The 22,089-nt window shown below is 46.4% G+C and overlaps 1 protein-coding gene across 1 annotated transcript; it reads right to left on the reverse strand.

Annotated features, from left to right (window-relative positions):
• Positions 1-2,474: 2,474 nt before the first annotated feature.
• Positions 2,475-11,704, reverse strand: TSTD1 (thiosulfate sulfurtransferase like domain containing 1). Its single transcript, XM_029581569.1, has 4 exons — positions 11,296-11,704; positions 9,709-9,828; positions 4,992-5,154; positions 2,475-3,120 (listed from the first exon to the last, which is right to left on the reverse strand). The coding sequence occupies exons 1-4, from the start codon at positions 11,387-11,389 to the stop codon at positions 3,066-3,068; spliced, it is 432 nt and encodes a 143-aa protein (XP_029437429.1). The 5' UTR covers positions 11,390-11,704; the 3' UTR covers positions 2,475-3,065.
• Between the last annotated feature and the right edge of the window lie 10,385 nt (positions 11,705-22,089).

Here is a 22,089-nt window from a genome sequence, read left to right on the forward strand (position 1 = left end):
ACAGGTCAGGGTTATTCAACTTGGCTGAGATAATGGAGAGATTTAGGGATCATGAGTGGGGTGGAAGGTGTAGATAGGGAATGGCTATTACCCTTTCAGATAGTACAAGGCCTAGAAGAAACCCCATGAAACTAACAGGTAGCAGATTTAAAAAACAAATTGCAGAAAGTTTTTTTTTTTCACTCAGCGCCCAATCACAAACTGTGGAAGTTGTTGCCGAAGGATGTAGTCAAGGCATCTAGCACAGCAGGGTTTAAAAGAGATGTGGATCCCTAGCGGGAAGAGTAGGTTTGTTTTAAACCACCATTTTACCAAAATGGCTCTATAGGGAAAAAAAAAGACTTGGGCAGGTTGGAAAGCCTTATTAGGTGATATCGATGGAAGGCTGCTAAACCCAGAATTGTTTGGGCTAAGTTGTGAGAACAATGAGAGAGAGGAGGTGTTGGCTTGGCTAATTTGAAACTGTACGGTACAGCCTGCACTCTTCAGCATACAGGAGATTTGGATATTGGATGCTACATACTATACACCTTTATCCTTGAAGCAAGCCCTCCTTTTCCCACTGAGTCCCAAGTGAACTTCATGTGCCACCTTCTATGTAACCTTCCTGTCTTAAAAGCTTTGCTCTTAAATTCGAGTTCACAATTTATGCCTCTCAAAGGGACTCAGACTTTCTTGCTGGGAATGCGGTCACAACATTTTTCGCTATGGGTATCTAAACGATAAAATGTATTTCACAGGTTTTTGATGAGAGAGAGCAATTGAAAGACCAAATCTAATTTGGACCATAAACATTTCTGTGCATACCTGCAGACCAGGCATTATGTACAGTCATTAGCGACTGATGAGTGGCAGCTTTCTTGTCAGCCGTGTTTGATTTTTCTGATCCCGCTTGACACACTTATCTCTTCCCTATGTCCTACTCTTGACAGGGAAGTTAAAACCCTGTGATTACGCCTGGCTACTGACCTCTTGGGAGCGAGAGTGAGGCATGCCAGTTACAGAAGCTGAATACACCCAGATTTTTAGAACGATCCGATCTATCGCATGCGGCGTGGCCCTCTGCAAAGCGCCAGTACAAATTTCTAATGCTTTGTCGTGTCTGTGAACATCTAGCATTTGTTAGAAAAATGTCTACTACCCATAAAGGCTGCTCTGATCGAGGGACCCTAGGTCATCGGGTCTGGGATTGTTTGGTGGAAAATAGCACATTACATGTATTAAATTGGAGAACTGTTGCCTTCCAATGCCAAGGTAATTCTTTTTGATACTCTTCAGGGTACTGCATTCGAGGGGTAACTTACTAAAGGGTGGGTACGCCTAGCCCTTTCGTTGGCTAAGAAATGTATCTTACAATGTTGCCTTGCTGAAGATCCTCCAACGATAACGCAATGGAGAAAGCAACTCCATCCGATGTGAATATCTGGAAAATATGAGGCAAAAATGGTTTTCAAGAAGACAAAATAAAGCAGGACTTGCAGCCCCTGCCACATCGAGCAAGGAGCTGACTTTGGAGTGATTTTTAACCATCTCCGTCCGTGAGGAACAAACGGTGGGGTAGATTTTATAAATCTACGCGCGCGCGTACTTTTGTTTGCGCACCAGGCGCGAACAAAAGTACGCCGGCTACGCGCGTACCTTATAAAATCCGGGGTCGGCGCGCGCAAGGGGGTGCACATTTGTGCAACTTGCGCCCGCTGCCCGTTCCCTCCGAGGCCGCTCCAAAATCGGAGCGGCCTCGGAGGGAACTTTCCTTCTACCCCCCCCCCCCCGCACCTTCCCCTCCCTTCCCCCATCTAAACCTTCCCCCTACCTTTATTGTTAAAGTTACGCCTGCCAGAGGGCTGCTGGCATGCCATCACCCGACCCGGGGGCTGGTCCGGAGGCCTCGACCACGCCACGCCCCGAAATTCACGCCGCCCACCCGACACGCCCCCGATACACCCCCCTTGCGAAGCCCCAGGACTTACGCGCGTCCCGGGGCTTGGCGCGCGCAGGGGTTTTTTAAAAGGGTTATGCGCGTAACCCTTTTAAAATCCGGCCCAGTGATTTTTATGTTTAGCAGGGTCTTCTACACAGGGACCATCGAAGGAGTGGGAAAGTGGATGGAAGGGGGTTGTCCTGTTGGGTGAGCTATTGGGGTTTTTTGTTTTTTTTTCATTTCTGTATAGAGCTGGGCATTGAACAGAACCCAGCAGTGATCCGACATCCTGTTGTATATTCTGCTCGGAAAAATATCAGTAAAGAAGATTTGAACATAGAAGAGATCTGGACAAGTTCTCCTAGCGGTAACTCCACCACTTCTCCCTAGGAGTGAGCAGCCAAGAAACTGGATCTGCTTTTTGGGGCTGGCCCCGGTCGGAGACTAGATGTGCTCTCTGGACCCTTTAGTCTGATCCGGCATGGGTATTTCTGATGATGTAAAAAGCGCCTGGAATGGAAGAAAACCAAGGATTCTTTTAAATGTATTTTTGATAGGAATTTAGAAGTAGATTAATTGTCCTGTGGTTTTGGTTTGGTTTTTTTTATCACTTTTCAAAATACATCTAGCAAGAGACAATTTCAAAAGGAAAAAAAGAGAACCTGAGACAGAAAATTACATAAACCAAAGAAACAAAAATCCACTCGGCATTCTGCTACAGTCCACAACTTTGGGAAGCTTCAAGAACAAATAACCACAGAGGGATGGATATTAAAGGAAAAAAGGTAACAAGAAAATTGACATGAGCCATACCTAATGACATCAATATGCAGGTTACAGAGACTATTGACCTTATCCAGCCCCCACCCTATTATGATCCTGTCTTTAATTATTTAATTTTTTTTGGAGGGGGGGATTTTTCTGTAAAAAATCAATGAAAGAACCAAAAATAACAAGCAGCAGATCCTGAGTTTATTGACTTGTACAGCTGAGGTGGAACCAGTGATGGGATGAACACCCCCCCCCCCCCCCCCCCCATTCTTCCCCTGCGATTAAGAGGATAACTGAGCTAGGGAGCTAAAAAGGATTTCATCTTGCAGATTTCGTGCCACCGAGGTGTGGCATCCCCTGGCCTGAGCCCGGTTCACTTTTTTTCCTTCTCTGACCATTCCTTGTAGCCTCCGGCATAGTTCCGAACCCTGAGGGAGAGTGACAGATAAAAGCAAGGTTACAGACGATCAGAAGGATGAAACCAGCCCTGCCCTTCTTCTCTTTGGGACAGAAAGGTGCTCACAGTGTTGTAGAAGAGCCATCCTAGCCGTGACGTAAGGTTCTTGGCGTTAGATTGGCCCTGGGAAAACAAAACTGGAGCCCCTGTAGGCTATGATAGCTTTTACTGGGCCCACCACAGAAATTACTTAATCTAATCTTGATTTATATGGCCCCCCCCCCTAGTACCAAAGGACCACCCAGAGTATGAAAACACTGTTTCATAAACACAACTTAGATAAATACAATTCAAAGATACCGATGCAGGTCAAAAATCATTACAAAATTCATAAGCAGAATAAATAAATAAATAAATAAAAATCCCTAGCACCCAACTAACTCGCACCCCTGCTCTCATCGAGGGCAGTCAGCTAAGGCCAAAGTGTCAAAATAACATAATAGGAATAATTACAGAATCCTAAAACCTCCCCCCACCCCAAGAAACCAAACGCACCCTTCAGCCTACTCAACGCAATCCCTCCCATCGCCTGCATGTGTGGCATCACAAGGTTGATGACCTATAATACGGAGATTTCAAGACCTCCAGGTGCCTGCCTCTGGTGGGACCTGTCTGAAGGGACTGGCGTGGCCTCCAGAACATGCAAATCGATGGCACTGGAGAATTCTTCCACTGGTTCAAAAAGAAAGTCCCTCAGCCTTACAAAAGAACCCCATTAGGCCAAAATCAATCAAACAAACAACGAACCATTTGTAGGGCCCCATTGGGATGGCTGTGAAGGTGTGGTGGCCTTGTGTGCCCGCTTTATATTATGGATATTTTATTGTAAACTGTTCGGAATGTTAGATTGCACTGTGGACAAATATCTCTTAAATAAATAAATGACATCTATTCCCCATGCAAGGCTGCTGAAATGGTTCTGTTTTTATTTTTTTTTTTCGTATTCTGCAATGATTTTATTTGTATGTTACATGTACTGTGAATTGTTATAGGTATGGTTTGGCCCGATGAGCCACTCGTTTGATTCCGTTAAAGAGGGTTCTGCTTTTATTTTTTCGGCTTGATTTTACATGTACGGCAGATGTATTGTGAATGTGCATTGTAAACCCGTACCGAACACTGTCGTTTGGATAGTGCAGATTACAAGATGGAGTGATCAATAATAGATTACAAGTTGTGATCACAGCACCGTACATTCCATATGACAGCACCAGCCCGGGTTAAGTTAACCCCCAGAACTAAGTGTGGTGTGTGAGCGTGATCACAGCACTGTGTGTGATGTCGTCCGAGTGCACCGTCAGAGATCAGTGCTCACTGTACTGTTTGGTGTAAGGTCATTCTCACAGATTAGTGATCACAGCACTGTAGATGGTGTACGAATTATGATGGATTAGTGATCACCGGTACTGTACCTGATCTGCGTGCATCAGCGCAGTTGAGTGATGACAGCACTGTGGGCAGGGCCAGGGTCTGTAGCACCCTGGGCAGACCAATGTAACACCGACACCCCCCCCCCACCCACCCTGAGTTGAATGTGCCCTCTGACGGCGGTAGATACATAGAGTTATGGTCACTCTCTTTCGGCGAGTGCTGTCGCCCCTTTTTGAAAATGGCGCCCTGCGCCTACCCTGGTGGCAGCCCCTGCCCACTGAAGCCATCCTAGGCAACCCGCCTGGTCCCGTGCCAGGCCCTGACTGTAGGTGGCGTGGGTGTCTTACCACAGATTAGTGCTCAGCAGCACTGCACACAACATCTATCGCCACGAGTTTAGTGATCAGACTATGTAAATTCACCACCACCCCCCCCCCCCCCCCGTCCCCCTAGTATTGCATGCAGACATACTTGGTGTATCCCATCGCCACCGCAGTCTCTGCCGCCTGAGCTCCTCTCTTCCCCATTTGGCAGTGAACGATGACGAATGCGTCTTCGGGCTTTGGCTTCTTCACCAGGTATTTCTTCTGAAAGGTTTCCGGGTCCATTTTCAGAGCGGATTCTATGTCATCCACTGTGCAAGAGAGAAGGATAGGGTGAGGCAAGGTGGAGCAGAGTGGAAGAAGGGACAAGGAAAAGCTCACACTGAAGGGCTGAGAAATACCGCGCCGTAGGAAGTGATTTGCGTAAGACGATGCCTACATAACATGGTCAGTGATGGCTGATAACGACCCAAGTGACCCATCCAGCCTGTCCCGTTTGGAAAATGCAGTTCATTTACAGCCTGTGAGGCAGATCAGAGGGAGAGAAGGAAGGAGAGAAAGAAGAGACAGCCTTTGTTTACCAAGAGACGCAGAGAGGTGAGACTCTTACGGTGGAACTTTTTTGCTGCTTGTGATGACCGCGTGTGGCTGAAAAATACAGCTCCCCGCTTCCCACAGCTGGGTTGGCCCTGCAGTATCTTGGCCAAAAGTACAAGCGGACCACAGGACAAACCTGACATGGAAGTAAGGGGGGGGGGACAGATTCGGGTAATGCAGAGAGCATGTGCGTCACCTTTCTCTTTCCACCCTGTGCGCCCAGAAAGCTGTGGCCAGCTGTAAACTGGACTATCTCTACATGGCCTGAAAACTAGCCAGGACGAGTTCAAAATGTCATTACACGATAACACACAGTAGATGACGGCAGCTAAAGACCAAGCTGGCCTTTCCAGTCTGCTTAGTTATTCCATTTCACGCCGCTTAGGATAGCTGCCAGCCCTAGAAGCTTGACCAAGTATAGGCTAACACTCCTTATTCAGGTCAGTTTTTGTTTTACTCACTGGTTCTCTGACATCCTGGCTAAATGAGCAACAAGTTGCCACACTTAGTCCCTCTGCCCCATGTGCTACCACCAAGCTTTGTAATAGTCTAAACAGCCACAAACGAGTCAGGCTGTTACCCAAACACCCGGCCATCTGTGTTCTCATGGCCTTGCTGAATGGTACCTGGCCCCCATCAAGCCAGTTGTTGTTCTTGGAGAGTTGTAACCTGCTGGTACCAGCCCATCTACCCCATGGCCTGCAATGTTGCCCAGCTGAGCTTCCTCATAAACATAAGAACATAAGAAATTGCCATGCTGGGTCAGACCAAGGGTCCATCAAGCCCAGCATCCTGTTTCCAACAGTGGCCAATCCAAGTCACAAGTACCCAAACATTAAATAAATCTCAAACTACTATTGCTTAATTACCATAATAGCAGTTTATGGATTTAACCTCCAGGAACTTATCCAAACCTTTTTTAAACCCAGTAACAATAACTGCTGAAACCACAGCCTCTGGCAATGAATTCCAGAGTTTATGACCCTACCTGGGAGAATGGTGATGCAAGACTAGAGATTCTGCTTGCGTGGTTGCCTAGGTGTTGTGTTGCTATGGATTAAGAGAGGAAATTACAGAATACAAACCCAGAGAGAGACAGCTCGAGGAAGGAGGAGCAGGTGGCCTTGGCACGCACCGCCAACTGCCTAACTCCCATGGAGGCTGCGGTCACCGTAGCAGCCAGGTTTACCTTAAATCCAGCCCAGCCATTGTGTCCAAAGCCATATATCCAGGGCGGAATTTACCGTGCAGGCCTAATCTTTAAATTCAGCCCTTTCAGGGCAAAAGCCCCTACCAGTGCTTTCTGCTCCTGGCCTTTTCTGGGGAGTCAGGCCGTTCCAAATGCTGATGGGAATATAACCCCCTGCGGCAAAAGATGCAGCTCTTGCTACTGTACAGCACTGGTAACATAGCAACGTTCTCTGGGGCAGAGTTGTCAGAGGGAAACCTTTTCTATGACCCCATCCCAAACGTCATCATCTGAAGCATGCAAAAGAAAACCTTGATTAGCCAGAATCCTTTTGAAACAAAGTGTTTTGGACTGATGAAACTACCATTGAACTGTTTGGCCTCAAGCACCCAACCTTAGCGAGAGTAAGATGGGGTTTTTGAGTCCCAGCTCTAGATTCTTATGTATCATATTTTATTGCTGTATTATTTGTAGGATGTACTGTATATTTTCATTGTTTTATCTGCTTGATGTAAACCACATTGGGGGTGTTCTTGTTTCAAGGAAGGTGGTATATAAAAGTATAAAATAAATAAAAATTGAGCCAAGCCAACTGACGTGGCAGCTTCAAACTTTTTTTTTTCCCACCCTAATATTTGCTCCATCCTTAAACCTGGCCCTGCGCAACCAGGATGCACCTGGATTCTGCGCAGCAGCAAAGTTTAAAGTTAGAAGCCAACAGGACCTGGAGAGCCGCTCAGGACTGGGTACAGCTTCTTTTCAATCCCTGATACTAGTGACGTTACGCAGGGCTGTGAGGGGAAAAGTATTTGTAACGGTAGACGCACCGGAAAAGGGTGAAAAAAAAAAATGGAAGGAGACCTGAAGGAACTGAAAAAAGGGCTCCAGCAATAATAACGGGACCTGCAATACAAATTCTTTAAAGAGGAGATGCTGGAGGAAAGAAGGGGAAGGGGGAATATGCCCGAAACATTCCAATATTTGACAAGCTTCAATAAAGTACGGGAAGGTGAACATTTCCAAAGAAAAGGAAACGGAAAGTCAAGGGCTCATGATGTGGAGGGAGGCCAGAGGATGCCTGGAATGGCCCACCAGCGGAGGAATTCAAGCACGCTTAGGATAGATGTAGAGGACAATGGTAAGAAAAGATTGAGAAGCTGGGGAAAAGATATGTTGGAGGGTGAGGAGATAGGGCTGGCTGTTGGCGTATGTGGAACCATCTACCCAGAATAGCAAAGGACCAAGGAGGGAAGGCAACAGAACAGACTTGGGATAAGAAGTGATGGCCTGTAGGTGGTCACGTCTGTACAGAAAATGGGTGGGAGATATTATCAGCAGTGACAACTGGACAGACTAGAATAGGCCAATTGGTCCTTTTATGCCATCATCTATTATGTTATTATATAAAAGAATTGTACATGAAGAGAAGTGATACCCCCAGCCAAGCGGCACTGAACAGTTAAAGCATCTGTCAGTGCTTCCCTCTCAAGGAAACAATCAAACATGATACAAAAAGGGAAGACAAGGTGTGTAGCACAGTAGAAAGCACAAGCTTCATTCTGTAATTTGCACATTTCACAAATTTGCATAAGTATTTGCCAGAGGATTTAATTGAAGAACTGAGGCACACAGTGAGAAAGTGATTCACCCAGGGTCACAGAGAGTAAGAATTCGACCTAAGGCACAGGGAGAGAAAGCGACTCACCCCAGGGTCACACAGAGAGTGGCAGAGCTGGGATTAGAACTGAGGCACAGAGAGATAAAGTGACTCACCCCAGGGTCACACAGAGTGGCAGAGCTGGGATTAGAACTGAGGCACGGAGAGAAAGTGACTCACCCCAGGGTCACACAGAGAGTGGCAGAGCTGGGATTAGAACTGAGGCACAGGGAGAGAAAGTGACTCACCCCAGGGTCACACAGGGAGTGGCAGAGCTGGGATTAGAACTGAGGCACGGAGAGAAAGTGACTCACCCCAGGGTCACACAGAGAGTGGCAGAGCTGGGATTAGAACTGAGGCACAGAGAGATAAAGTGACTCACCCCAGGGTGTCACAGCATGGCAGAGCTGGGATTAGAACTGAGGCACGGAGAGAAAGTGACTCACCCCAGGGTCACACAGAGAGTGGCAGAGCTGGGATTAGAACTGAGGCACAGAGAGATAAAGTGACTCACCCCAGGGTCACACAGAGAGTGGCAGAGCTGGGATTAGAACTGAGGCATGGAGAGAAAGTGACTCACCCCAGGGTCACACAGAGAGTGGCAGAGCTGGGATTAGAACTGAGACATAGCGAGAGAAAGTGACTCACCCCAGGGTGTCACAGCATGGCAGAGCTGGGATTAGAACTGAGGCACAGCGAGAGAAAGTGACTCACCCCAGCGTCACAGAGAGTGGCAGAGCTGGGATTAGAACTGAGGCATAGCGAGAGAAAGTGACTCACCCCAGGGACACAGAGAGAGTGAGTGGCAGAACAAGGATTAGAACTGAGGCACTGGGAGATAAAGCGACTCATTTCAAGGCAACAGACAGAATGAGTGGCAGAGCTGGGATTAGAACTGAGGCACAGGGAGAGAAAGTGACTCATCCCAGGGTCATAGCGTGAGTGGCAGAGCTGGGATTAGAATTGAGGCACAGGGGAGAGAAAGTGACTCACCCCAGGGTCATAGAGAGTGTACGTGGCAGAGCTGGGATTAGAACTGAGGCACAGGGAGAGAAAGTGACTCACCCCAGGGTCACACAGAGAGTGGCAGAGCTGGGATTAAAACTGAGGCACAGGGAGACAAAGTGACTCACCTCAGGGTCAAAGAGAGAGTGAGTGGCAGAGCTGGGATTAGAACTGAGGCACAGGGAGAGAAAGTGACTCACCCCAGGGTCAAAGACAGAGTGAGTGGCAGAGCTGGGATTAGAACTGAGGCACAGGGAGAGAAAGTGACTCACCCCAGGGTCATAGAGAGTGTGCGTGGCAGAGCTGGGATTAGAACTGAGGCACAGGGAGAGAAAGTGACTCATTTCAAGGCCACAGAATGAGTGGCAGAGCTGAGGATTAGAGTGGGGCCACAGGGATATAAAGAGTTTTTTTTACCTGGAATATTAATGGAATTTAGTATTTTGCCTTGCGCCACTTCCGCTGGGGTTCGGACATCAAATATGCGAGCATTCCCGCTGGCTGACAGTTTCTTCAGTTCATCATAAGTAATATTTGCTTTAAAAAAAAAAGTTTCTAGGTTTACTCCACTGACCTCAAGATCAATACGACTATTTCTTCAAATTAAAAGTTGTGGTTATGTTTCTCTTGTTTTTCTTAAATTACCTACTGGCACCCAGTCCCACACGGACATGAGGTACCCAGCGTGTTCTAAGTGGCTCTCCCCCAGTCGCCTCGCCACGGTTATGCCAGCCAGTAGCCAGCTTCCGTGCAGGGTGCCTTTGGCGTCACCCTCAGGCAGGCCCCACTGGCCGCTCGCTGCCTGACGCCACACAGCGCATCGCTGCCGCAGCCAGATCCAGCCTCAGTGGGGCATGCCACAATCGGACATGGATGCTACTGCCTCAGAGAACAGAGGTGTAAATCAGAGATTTCAAAAGAGACAGTCAAGGAATTATTCTACAAACTTATAGAAAGCAATGGATGGTGTTTACCTTGTTAAGCCACTTGACTATGTAGAAGGGATCAATAAACACATTATTGGTGAGGCCTTTTATATTTAATTATATTTTATTACATTTTGCAAAATAAATTACAATGTAGGCATCGCTCATTGTTAAAATGCATATTTGTTTTTCTAAATGAGCTCACTGACGTGATGAAGGGAGGAGAATGTTCCAGTGCTGGTCACAGATGTATTGAGTTAGTCAAACAAAAAGATCTCATCTACAGAATGTTTGTTGACCTGGATTTCCCCCTTAGTCTGGTTACTCGCCCGTTGCCCCCCTTCTTATAGCCAGTCCCCTATTCGCGTTCATTGTAATTTCCTTCTTCTAAGTTACTTGTAAACCGACATGATGTGTCCTACGAATGCCGGTATATAAAAAAAACTCATAAATAAATAAATTTCTACAACTTAATAGGGATTTCCAGCCCACCCTTTCCAAGTAATGCTGAAGGTGGCTTCCAGGATGATTGGGAACTAGCGGTCACCCGGTGACATTTCACCGGGGCTTTGACCCACCCGCTGCCCTCGTTATCATCTGCTGAGCTGGCTGGGCCAGCCGGCATGGCCACTGGAGCCCTGTGGACACACGCATCAGCCCTGTCTTTGTCAAAAGGCACCCATTATGCCTGTGCCTTGGGCAGTAAACATTTACAGGCAGCAGGCTGGCTAGGATTTGCTGCCTTCCAGCTCTGCCGAATCTCATTCAGCAAAGAACAGCCCTCTGCTACCCTGTAACAGCCCCTTACAGGAGATGGGGGTGTGAAAGCACCAAACGGCAGAAAAATCCTCTAAAGCTGTCCCTGACGTGCTTATGCTTGCGTCCCTGGCCCCCAGCAGACAAGTACCGAGTCCCAAGCATATTATATACAGAAGATTCAGATAGCATAACAGACTTCAGAAGTGACTGCTGGATTGTAACAGTGCATGTAAGAAGCAGACAGGTTGACTCGCCTGACTTGTCCCCCTGCACCCCCCTGGACAGGTATTGCTGAGGTCTCCTCGCTCTGCCACCTTACCTGCAGTCATGGTGTTTGCTGCTTGCCTGTAGACCTTTGAAAGTAAACCAGGCAATGCCAGAGGCTGCAGGAAGATCTTCCGAAGGAAGCTCATGGCAGGAACAGGTGGGACCTTCTGGCAAGGCACCGTCTGCAAATTCCCCACAGGGGCCAAGTGCCTGGCAGACCACACTTCCCCTGGGAAGGAAGTTCTGCTGCTCCAAGGTCGGGAAGGCGTTGAGCTGCCACGTTATCCAGTTCCAGGAGGGTGATTTGAGGCCAGTCCTGGATTTCTTTCAACCCCTCCCACCTTTTTGCATTCTGCTACTTGGAGTGCTGAGTTCTGTGGGTAGAATCAGGGACTACAAACCCCACCATGCATTGGGATGTAAGTTTAAAACCAGGACTGGCCAAAAAAAAAACCATCTTCCTGGAAGTGAGTAACTTGACAGCTCAACACACTGGAGACTAAGGATTACACAACAATAACAGGATTATGAGATAAGTAGAGTCAGACTTGGGAGGGGTCAGACTAGCTGGAAAACAAGGCATGGATCTAGGATAGCCACTGAGTGACATCCTCAGAATACAGGCCATCCCCTAAATAAAAGTTATACCAAACATTGATGTTTATAATCTGAACAAGTTAAGAAATATTAAGTAAAAGCTGTCTGTGCTGGGAAAGCAGTGCTGGGCAGGGCTTGGCAGAGACAGCTTGCTGCTCTTGTTTTGGTAGTGTCTCTACCCCCCCAAATCAGCGAGAGATCTAACAGAGCTGCTGGTTAGTGTCACATTAGCTGCCCAGCAAGGATGACTTCATAGCCTGGACTCTTAAAGGAGCCAGGTTATATCTGTACTGCTGGGGCAGGCATAAAAGTAGAAATCAAAGTAAAACAAAACTAAGAGTAAAATAAAGGCCAGGGGGGAAAGGCAAGCAGCAGAGGGCACTTACCAAGCTCTTACAGCAGTGACAAGCTACTGCAGCCCCCTTCCCCTGCGAATGATAGGAGCACAAAGCAGGGACAGCAGCAAGGGATGCTGGGATAGCCTCTGCTGTTTGGCTGTGGGAGGAAGGGTCCTGGAGAGTAAGATGAATCCCGGTAAGCAAGTCCATGCAGCTCCCAGGAAAAATAGTTTAAAAAGAAATGTTTGAACCAGATTGAGTGTTGGGGTTGACCAATGCTAGCACCCATAACTTGTGCAAGTTATGGGGGCTACCACAGGTGTATTTATGTGGCCAGGGAAAGCCCCTATGCAAAGAACATAAGAAATTGCCATGCTGGGTCAGACCAAGGGTCCATCAAGCCCAGCATCCTGTTTCCAACAGAGGCCAATCCAGGCCATAAGAACCTGGCAAGTACCCAAACACTAAGAAGATCCCATGCTACTGATGCAATTAATAGCAGTGGCTATTCCCTAAGTAAACTTGATTAATAGCCGTTAATGGACTTCTCCTCCAAGAACCTATCCAAACCTTTTTTGAAACCAGCTACACTAACTGCACTAACCACATCCTCTGGCAACAAATTCCAGAGCTTTATTGTGCATTGAGTGAAAAATAATTTTCTCTGATTAGTCTTAAATGTGCCACATGCTAACTTCATGGAGTGCCCCCTAGTCTTTCTATTATTCGAAAGTGTAAATAACCGATTCACATCTACTCGTTCAAGACCTCTCATGATCTTAAAGACCTCTATCATATCCCCACTCAGCCATCTCTTCTCCAAGCTGAACAGCCCTAACCTCTTCAGCCTTTCCTCATAGGGAAGCTGTTCCATCCCCTTTATCATTTTGGTCGCCCTTCTCTGCACTTTCTCCATCGCAACTATATCTTTTTTGAGATGCGGCGACAGAATTGTACACAGTATTCAAGGTGCGGTCTCGCGATACAGAGGCATTATGACATTTTCCGTTTTATTAACCATTCCCTTCCTAATAATTCCTAACATTCTGTTTGCTTTTTTGACTGCTGCAGCACACTGAGCCAACGATTTTAAAGTATTATCCACTATGACGCCTAGATCTTTTCCTGGGTGGTAGCTCCTAATATGGAACCTAACATTGTGTAACTACAGCAAGGGTTATTTTTCCCTATATGCAACATCTTGCACTTGTCCACATTAAATTTCATCTGCCATTTGGATGCCCAATCTTCCAGTCTTGCAAGGTCCTCCTGAATTGTATCACAACCCGCTTGTGATTTAACTACTCTGAATAATTTTGTATCATCCGCAAATTTGATCACCTCACTCGTCGTATTCCTTTCCAGATCATTTATATATATATATTAAAAAGCACCGGTCCAAGTACAGATCCTCGAGGCACTCCACTGTTTACCCTTTTCCACTGAGAAAATTGACCATTTAATCCTACTCTCTGTTTCCTGTCTTTTAACCAGTTTGTAATCCACGAAAGGACATCGCCTCCTATCCCATGACTTTTTAGTTTTCTTAGAAGCCTCTCATGAGGGACTTTGTCAAACGCCATCTGAAAATCCAAATCCAGTCTAAGCAGAAATCCAGTCCAGGTTTTCCTGCAGGCTCTCTGTATGTGTATTATACAGCTCAAAAGCAGGGGGGGCTAGCTTCCTGGCTTTTGTCAGTAATTTGCCTAGCGCACTTCTGGGACGATGCAGCTATTTTTTTAAATATAAGGAAAATTAAATAGACATGGCTGACACCTCTGCCCCGTCACCAGGAACGTTGAGAGTGACAGTTCCAAGGAAAGTAAAGATTTTTTTAAAGTGGTCCTACTTTATAATGACATCAGTGGAACAAGGATTTGTTCTGAGAGAAAGAGATTTTCCAGGTGGGGAATTAAGCAGAAGGCTGGACTGTTGGTGGGCAGCTCTGCCAGCCCAAAAAAGTATTTGTGGTGAAGCTAGCCTGCATCCTAAGGGGAACAGCCACAAAACAGTAACCCTGCTGTTACCGAGTTCCTGTGTCCCAGGGAGATTTAAAAGAAAGAAAGAAAGAAAAAGATTTGATTCCAGATCCCAGAGAGAATCCTGTGCCCTGAAGGTAAAAAATAGAAGGGACAGAGTAGTTAATAGTAGAAGCAACTGAACAGGAACACAGTAATTGTTTTTTCACCTGTTCTAATAAGAGGGGAGCGGGATTTTGTTTTGTGTATAGTAACTGCTATTCTCCTGAAATTAAAGCCAGGGACTTCTTGATTAGCTAAATAAAACAGCTTCACCAAGCTGCCCCTACAGCAGAAAGACTTTTAGCTTGCGGAAGATAACTCAGTACCAGGGAGGTTGTCTTTGTTTTTGATTTGGTACAGTTAGGTAGTAGGTACACAGATGGAGGACCGGATGCCAGCGACTTCAGGACCCATCGTCTGGAGGAGACAGTTGCCGGGCCAGAGACCATCGCATCGGAGATTGCATCACAACGGACTGAGCTTGGATCCCAGATAAGTGTGTGCATACACCTACAAAAGCAAATCACAGCTTTGGTCTGGCCAGACTAGCAAGCTATTCAATAGGAAAGTAACACACATAGGGACAGATAACACTGAAAGTGGACAGTGAAAACAAAAGACCAAAGGGAAAAAAAAGATATTTACCATAAGAGGTACTCTTGGTTTTTAGAAGAGCCTGGAAAAAGAGAAGAATGCCCAGAAATCCATAATTTCTTATGATGCAGAGCTGAAGGTTAAACAAAGTAAAGTGAAGACCTTACTGAATACTAGGAACTGAATAAATACAAGATGAAGGCAGCAGTCCAGCAGCAAGAAGGGGGCTTCCAAGTCTTTTGCATCGAGTGTCACATGTATGATTTTTTACCCACCGGTGAGAAGTTGTACATGTGCATCCAATGCAAAGAGATCCTGTCTTTCAGAGAACGAGTCCGATCTCTGGAGGCTAGAGTGGCAGACCTGGAGGAGCTGAGGCAGACAGAGAGGTATATAGATGAGACCTTCAGGGACATAGTAGCCAAGTCCCAACTTCAGACTGGCAGCCCTGGTGCTGCCTTGGAGGAAGAAGGTCTCATGATGGGAGAGCATCAACTGGGTGCAGCAGGAAAGGATCCTGTAGCAAGGACCTGCTCTCCAGGTGATGCATTATCCTCAGTGCGAAAGGACATCTCCCCAAGGCCTACTGCCCAGGAGGGAAGGGTTAGGTCGGCCGTCATAGTTGGTGATTCGATTATTAGGAATGTAGATAGCTGGGTGGCGGGTGGGCGTGAGGATCGCCTGGTATCATGCCTACCTGGTGCGAAGGTGGCGGACCTCACGCGTCACCTAGATAGGATTTTAGACAGTGCTGGGGAGGAGCCGGCTGTCGTGGTACATGTGGGCACTATTATTCAATATTCTCTTATTCAATAAACATACACATGGTTACTGTGACTCCAACATCACTCTAAGCTTCAACAGCAAGAGGAAATGTGGAAAAAAGGATTTGCACTCACAAAGACGGGAGTAGCTGGCTTGTTACGGCGGTTACTACCCCAAACCAAATATCCAAATTACTACCTCCACCTTCCTCTATTCCTGATGCCTTTCAACTAGCTTGATCACTCCATTCTTATACTTCACTTTCAATGCATATCCAGCATAGTTCTCTGCTTCAACAGCAGGGGAAAAGAAAAACTGTTACTTCACACATCCAGCAGAGCTCTCTGCTTAAACGGCAGGGGAGAAGAAAAAAGGGATCGCACTCACAAAGCGGGGAGTAGCTGGCTTGTTACGGCGGTTACTACCCCAAACCAAATGTACCTGATACTTCACTCTCGACGCATATCCAGCATGGCTCTCTGCTTCAACGGCATGGGAGAAAGACTGATACATCACAAATTTCCAGCATAGCTCTCTGCTTCAACGGCAGGGGAAAAGAAAAACTGATACTTCACGCATATCCAGCATAACTTCAACGGCAGGGGAGAAGAAAAAAGGATTCACACTCACAAAGCGGGGAGTAGCTGGCTTGTTACGGCGGTTACTACCCCAAACCAAATGTGCCTGATACTTCACTTTCGATGCATATCCAGCATAGCTCTCTGCTTCAACGGCAGGGGAGAAGAAAAAAACTGATACCTCACGCATATCCAGCATAGCTCCCTGCTTCAACGGCAGGGGAGAAGATAAACAACCAATAAGGGCTGTATAACATAATCTGGGTAAAAACAAATAAGCATGGGTGTAGCTTGCTTATTGCAGCGGTTACTACCCCTACTACCCCTACTACCTCTAACTAATCAAGCTAGATATTTCACTTGGATGTAGCTCCATCACCGCTCTCTACATTAATGGCGGGGGTGGAAGGGAATTAGAACCAAGAGCTAAGAGAAACAGATAAGTATGGGAGAAAAAATGTGTGAAGCTTGCTGGGCAGACTGGATGGGCCATTTGGTCTTCTTCTGCCGTCATTTCTATGTTTCTATGTTTCTATAACGACATAGGAAAATGTGGGAGGGAGGTTCTGGAAGCCAAATTTAGGCTCTTAGGTAGAAAGCTTAAATCCAGAACCTCCAGGGTAGCATTCTCTGAAATGTTTCTTGTTCCATGCACAGGCCCCAGAGGCAGGCAGAGCTCAAGAGTCTCAATGCATGGATGAGATGATGGTGCAAGGAAGAGGGATTCAGTTTTTAAGGAACTGGGGAACCTTTTGGGGAAAGGGGACTCTTCCAAAGGGATGGGCTCCACCTTAACCAGGGTGGAACCAGGCTGCTGGCGCTAACCTTTAAAAAGGAGATAGAGCAGCTTTTAAAATAAATCAAAGGGAAAAGCCAACAGTCGCTCAACAGCGCATGGTTCAGTGGGAGGTATCTTCAAAGGATACTAATGAAGCATTAGAGTTAGGACATCCCAACAGAGAGGTTCTAATAATAAGAAAAGTAGTCCAAGTGCCTATAATTAAAAACCTTATTTGTCGTCTCAGAGACATGGTGGAAAGAGGATAATCAATGGGATAGTGCTATACTAGCATACAAATTATATCGCAATGACATAGAGGAGCATCTTGGTGGTGCTTTATGTTCAGGATGGCATAGAGTCCAACAGGATAAACATCCTGCATGAGACTAAATACAAAATTGAATCTTTATGGGTAGAAATCCCTTGTGTATCAGGGAAGACTACAGTGATAGGGGTATACTACCATCCACCTGGTCAAGATGATTAGACGGACAGTAAAATGCTAAGAGAAATTAGGGAATGCTAACCAAATTGGTAGTGCAGTAATAATGGAAGACTTCATTTATCCCAGTTTTGACTGGGTAAGTGAAACATCAGGACATGCTAGAGAGATAAAGTTCCTGGATGGAAAAGACAGTTTTATGGAGAAATTAGTTCAGGAACCGACGAGAGAGGGAGCAATTTTAAATCTAATTCTCAGTGGAGCGCAGGATTTGGTGAGAGAGGTAACGGTGGTGGGGCCATTTGGCAATAGTGATCAAAGTATGATCAAATTTGAATTAATGACTGGAAGGGGGACACTAAGTAAATCCATGGCTGTAGCACTAAACTTTCAAAAAGGAAACTTGCATATTTGATGCTTTCAAAGTCTGGCACTCTAGGCAGTTGCCGAGTCCTAAATCTGGGCCTGGAGGGGAGAGGAAAAGATGCTTGGCAAGAGAGGAGATAGAGAGGATTGTGAAGCAGAGGAGGGGGAGATAGAAAGGAACTTCAGGGGGAAGATGAATGTAAAAGACATGGAGAAGAACCTGGGGGAGGTAGAGAAATGGGAGAGGGTAGAAGTATTGGGGCAGGGGGGAGTTTGAAAAAGCAGAAGAGAGGGGGGAAGTGAGAGAGGGTAAGGGATAAAGTGGGGGCTGGGGGATGCACCTCACCACCTTCCCCTTCCCCCTCCATCCTAGATCTGTCCATGCACTTCATGTACGAATTTCAGTCTAAAATCTTTTTTCCATATGTGGTCAGATTGAAAAAGAAAAAAACAATGACAATTACACATTCTGTTCTTCCTTAAACAGGATACAGGAACATTTGTTTAAAAAAACAAAGCAAAACGGTACTGTCCTGTATAAAGCAGGACACCCGGCCACCCTGGTAGCTGGTCTGCCCGCTGTGGAATCAGGCAGGGTATTTAGAGAGAGTCCCTGAAGAGAAGGCAGTCCTGGGTGGCAGTGGGCGTTTCTTTCTAGCAACTAAAAAAACAAAACGTTAGGCTTGCATACAGCAGCGTCTTGCAGGAATACAGGCAGGCAGCTGCCATGTTAGTCCGCACGGATCCGTAGGGCCACGTTGCGGGTGGTGCCTTTCCCCCTCGCTAGCTTAAGACGTTGCTGATGAGCTTTTGGGGCGGATGCAACTTTCCGGCACAGGAAACATAGGCACTTGCCTTGGGCACCAAAGAGGCGCCCGCTTCATCACGTCACTTCAAAGGGGGCACTGTTATGGCACTGTGGGATTTTGTGGGGTGGCGGGGGTAAAAGACCCCCCCCCCACACACACACACACACACGCCAATCTCTAGGGTCTACCACCCCTCACTTTCTAACTCTGCCCGGGAGCACAAAACTCTTTTAAGTCCGGCCCTGTTCTGGTGACATTAAACGCTCTGTCTCGGCACAACGCAAGTCTTAAAGAAGGGCATCAGCAGAGAAGTTGAGAGACTGCGATCATTCCCAGCATGCACTGGCTTACGAGTGAGGCCCCCTCCTGTCACTGCAGGTGCTAGAAATTAACCCCTTTGGGGACATTACCCCTCGGGTACCTGCGCCCGCCAGAAGAAAGAATGCGTTTTACGTTCAAACATTATCATCCCCGGAGCACCACCTGGGAAGGCACAAATATTCTCTTCATGTGGGGCAAGCCTCAGAGAAAATAGTTTCTTTCATGTGATCGGTACTTGCTTCCAGGTCTTCAGGAATAGGCTGAGACAATCCTGGTTTTATCCCATTGTATCTATCTATTTATTGCATTTATACACTGCGTCATCAGTTAAAAACAGTGAAAGCGGTTTACAAAGGTAAGCATTCATAAAAGCAAACGGTAATCAAACAGCAAAATAAGACAACATAAAAGTGGCATAAAATACTGCAAAACCTCTGTTTCCTAGTGAAAGTAGAACATAGGGGATAAAACCAGCCTGTCTCTTTGTAAACCAACCACTTTCTGTAACCCTGCTTGCTACTTCTGAGGGTGCATAGCGCTAGCTACTTCATTTTATAGCACTATGCACTGGCCAGCAAGATTCCAAACGTGTCAGATTTTGAAGTTGCTAGCCATAGCTTCCACACCCCACGTGGCTGCATGCAAGCTTTAGGTGTATTACTCTGTCAAGCGCACTGGGATCTTGTTTGGAGCGAGGGTGCTGTGTAGTACTCACATTAGAATACCCCAGAGTACTGTGCCGCTGGGACTACAGGCACCCTTTCGTGGGCTAGGACACTATACGAGAACATCTGCGTGCAGTGAGCGTGCGAGGCCTGAGGTGCCTGGAAGCCTCTACCACAGACCTGCAGCAGAGGTTCCTGCGTTTGCCTGAGCCTTTGCTGTGTCACGCTGATGATACAGACTCCTCCAGTCTCTGACGTCTGCACCTTCCTCCACCCTTAGACCAACTTTTAAGAAAAAGGGATATTTTTAGTCCTGCTGAAGTATGTAAGCAGCATTCCTGGCTGGCGTGGCTCTTAAGCTCTTTAACAAATCACCAGAGGCCACAAAACAGCTGTTTGCCTGCAGGGGCTACGGCTAAAGGTTATGTACCAAGTTCCCCAGCTCCCCGCATACAAAGTATAGGCATCTTTAACAGCCAACATGTAAACCCGGACTTTTTACAATGCTAGGGGGATCATCTCTCATCATGATTTTTACGGATTGGTTTGTCTTGGGATAGGATTTCCTGGATCTCTTTCTATGAAGATAGGAGGTGCTCACCCCAAGGGTGTCCCGGTTAGGATATTTACCTGCTGTAAATATCCTAACCGGACAAACCATCCAACATTTATACCATCTTGTCCACCTGTGGAGACTCACCTCCACCATAAAACCCATTCTACGGCACACGAGAACCTTTTAATATGTAATAACACACAACCTGCTGTAACTATGTTTTGCCTAATCGTTTCATCTAATATAATCACAGTAGACACCCTGATGTAACTTTGTTTACCTAATATGATTACTGTAAACCATTCTGATGGCAAAACCAAATGACGGTATACAAAACATGTTAAATAAATAAATTATGGATTGTTTAGGATACAGAAGCAGCAGTTCTAATTTAATAAAGGGGGTGGATCACACAACTGGAAATTCAAAACAAACTCCTTAAGATTGCTTTTTGATGAGGACTGTGAAAAAGGCTTTAACAGACACATAAACTTGCTTCTTTAGACATTCACCTGCCTTATTTATATTCTGCCATTTTGCACTGCCCAAGGGGCATCAAAAGCTTTTGCCTATGGGCATAACAGGCAGCCCACTGTAAGCACACAGGGCTCTACTCCATGACTGTATTGGTCAATGGCCCTGATCTCAGAGAGCAGAGAATAGGAATGGAGGAGGGAAGTGAGCCTGGAGGAGACTGAGCACAATGCAAGCTAGAAAGAGCTCTCTGCTCTGTAATCCACCTCGCCTCCAGGCTGCAGGAAGGGAGGGGGTAAAGCTGGCATGGATAGAAGAACAAAGAATTCCATTTTTTCTGTATATTTCTCTTTCTAATTTGTGATCACTTATTTTGTATTTGATGAGGGTCTGTGTTCCGAGTGTAGGACTCCACTTGCCCCTTCATTAAGATCTACAGCACTGCAGCCCAAGGAGCCTCAGAGGGAGGAGAAAGAGAGAGGGAAGGGGGGAGCCAGACATGCAAAATATTTCTCATGCATATTCATTAGGGGTATCCCTAAAACTTAACTAGCTAGGGGGGCTCATAGGACATTTGACCATCCCTGATCAAGGACTCGAGGGTAGTGATTCTCAAGCCTAGGCTGGAGGTACACCTAGCCCAGGGGGCCATCTCTACTCAACAGCCACCAACAGGCCTGGTTTTCAGGATATGCACAATAAACATGCATAAGATAAATTTGCATGCAATGGAGGCAGTGCCTCCAACTCTACCGGAAGACCTATGAGGAGAGGCTGAAGGATCTGAATATGTACACCCTAGAAGAGAGAAGGTGCAGGGGAAATAGGATACAGACCTTCAGATACATGAAAGGTTTTAATGATGCACAAAACTTCACATCTTTTCCGCTAGAAACAGAACTAGGTATTATGAAATGAAACTCCAGGTTGATGATGCAAACCCAACGTCGGGAAATATTTCTTCACAGAGAGGAGGGTGGAGGCCTGGAAGAGGAGGTGGTGATAAAGACAAAAAAAAAAAAACTCTCAAAGAATTCAAAGGGGTACGGGATAAACACTGTGGCTCGCTAGAGGATGGGAATGAAGAAAAGGTGGTAAGCTGCTCAGTGCGGCACTTACTACCCTTAACTAATGTCTTGCTGCTTTTGACATAACTGCAACACTGCACGCTGCTGTAACAGCATTCAGAGAACAACCCTCTCATGGGCTGAGATGCAGACATAAGGAGAAAAACACACAGGACTGCAGTCCAAAAGCAAACACATCAAGCAGCAGTCTGAATTTTCAAGAAGGCTCCTCCTCCACTAAAACCATTGCTAGCAGCCATTTTTTATGGGGCTTGACAGTTGCTTGGTTTTGATTGTAGTTATCATCCTTAGGGATAACTGCACAGAGTGGCAGTTACTAGCCTTAAGAGAAACATGGGCATAACTTGCAAGGCACAGCCTTACTACCTTACAAAGCTTGCTAGGCAGACTGGATGGCTGATTTGGTCCTTTTCTGCCATGATTACAACAAATTAATTGGACTACGTAAGCC

Source organism: Rhinatrema bivittatum, chromosome 16 (assembly GCF_901001135.1).
Source record: "Rhinatrema bivittatum chromosome 16, aRhiBiv1.1, whole genome shotgun sequence".
NCBI lineage: Eukaryota > Metazoa > Chordata > Amphibia > Gymnophiona > Rhinatrematidae > Rhinatrema > Rhinatrema bivittatum.

Bases quoted from the DNA above. Each gene is read 5' to 3' on its own strand.
- TSTD1 (XM_029581569.1), bottom strand. From the start codon at position 11,389: ATGAGCTTCCTTCGGAAGATCTTCCTGCAGCCTCTGGCATTGCCTGGT. The intron at 9,829-11,295 runs GTAAGGTGGCAG...TTTTTTTTAAAG, and splicing joins AGCAAACACCATGACTGCAG to CAAATATTACTTATGATGAA. The intron at 3,121-4,991 runs GTATGTCTGCAT...ACTCTCCCTCAG, and splicing joins GTGGCGATGGGATACACCAA to GGTTCGGAACTATGCCGGAG.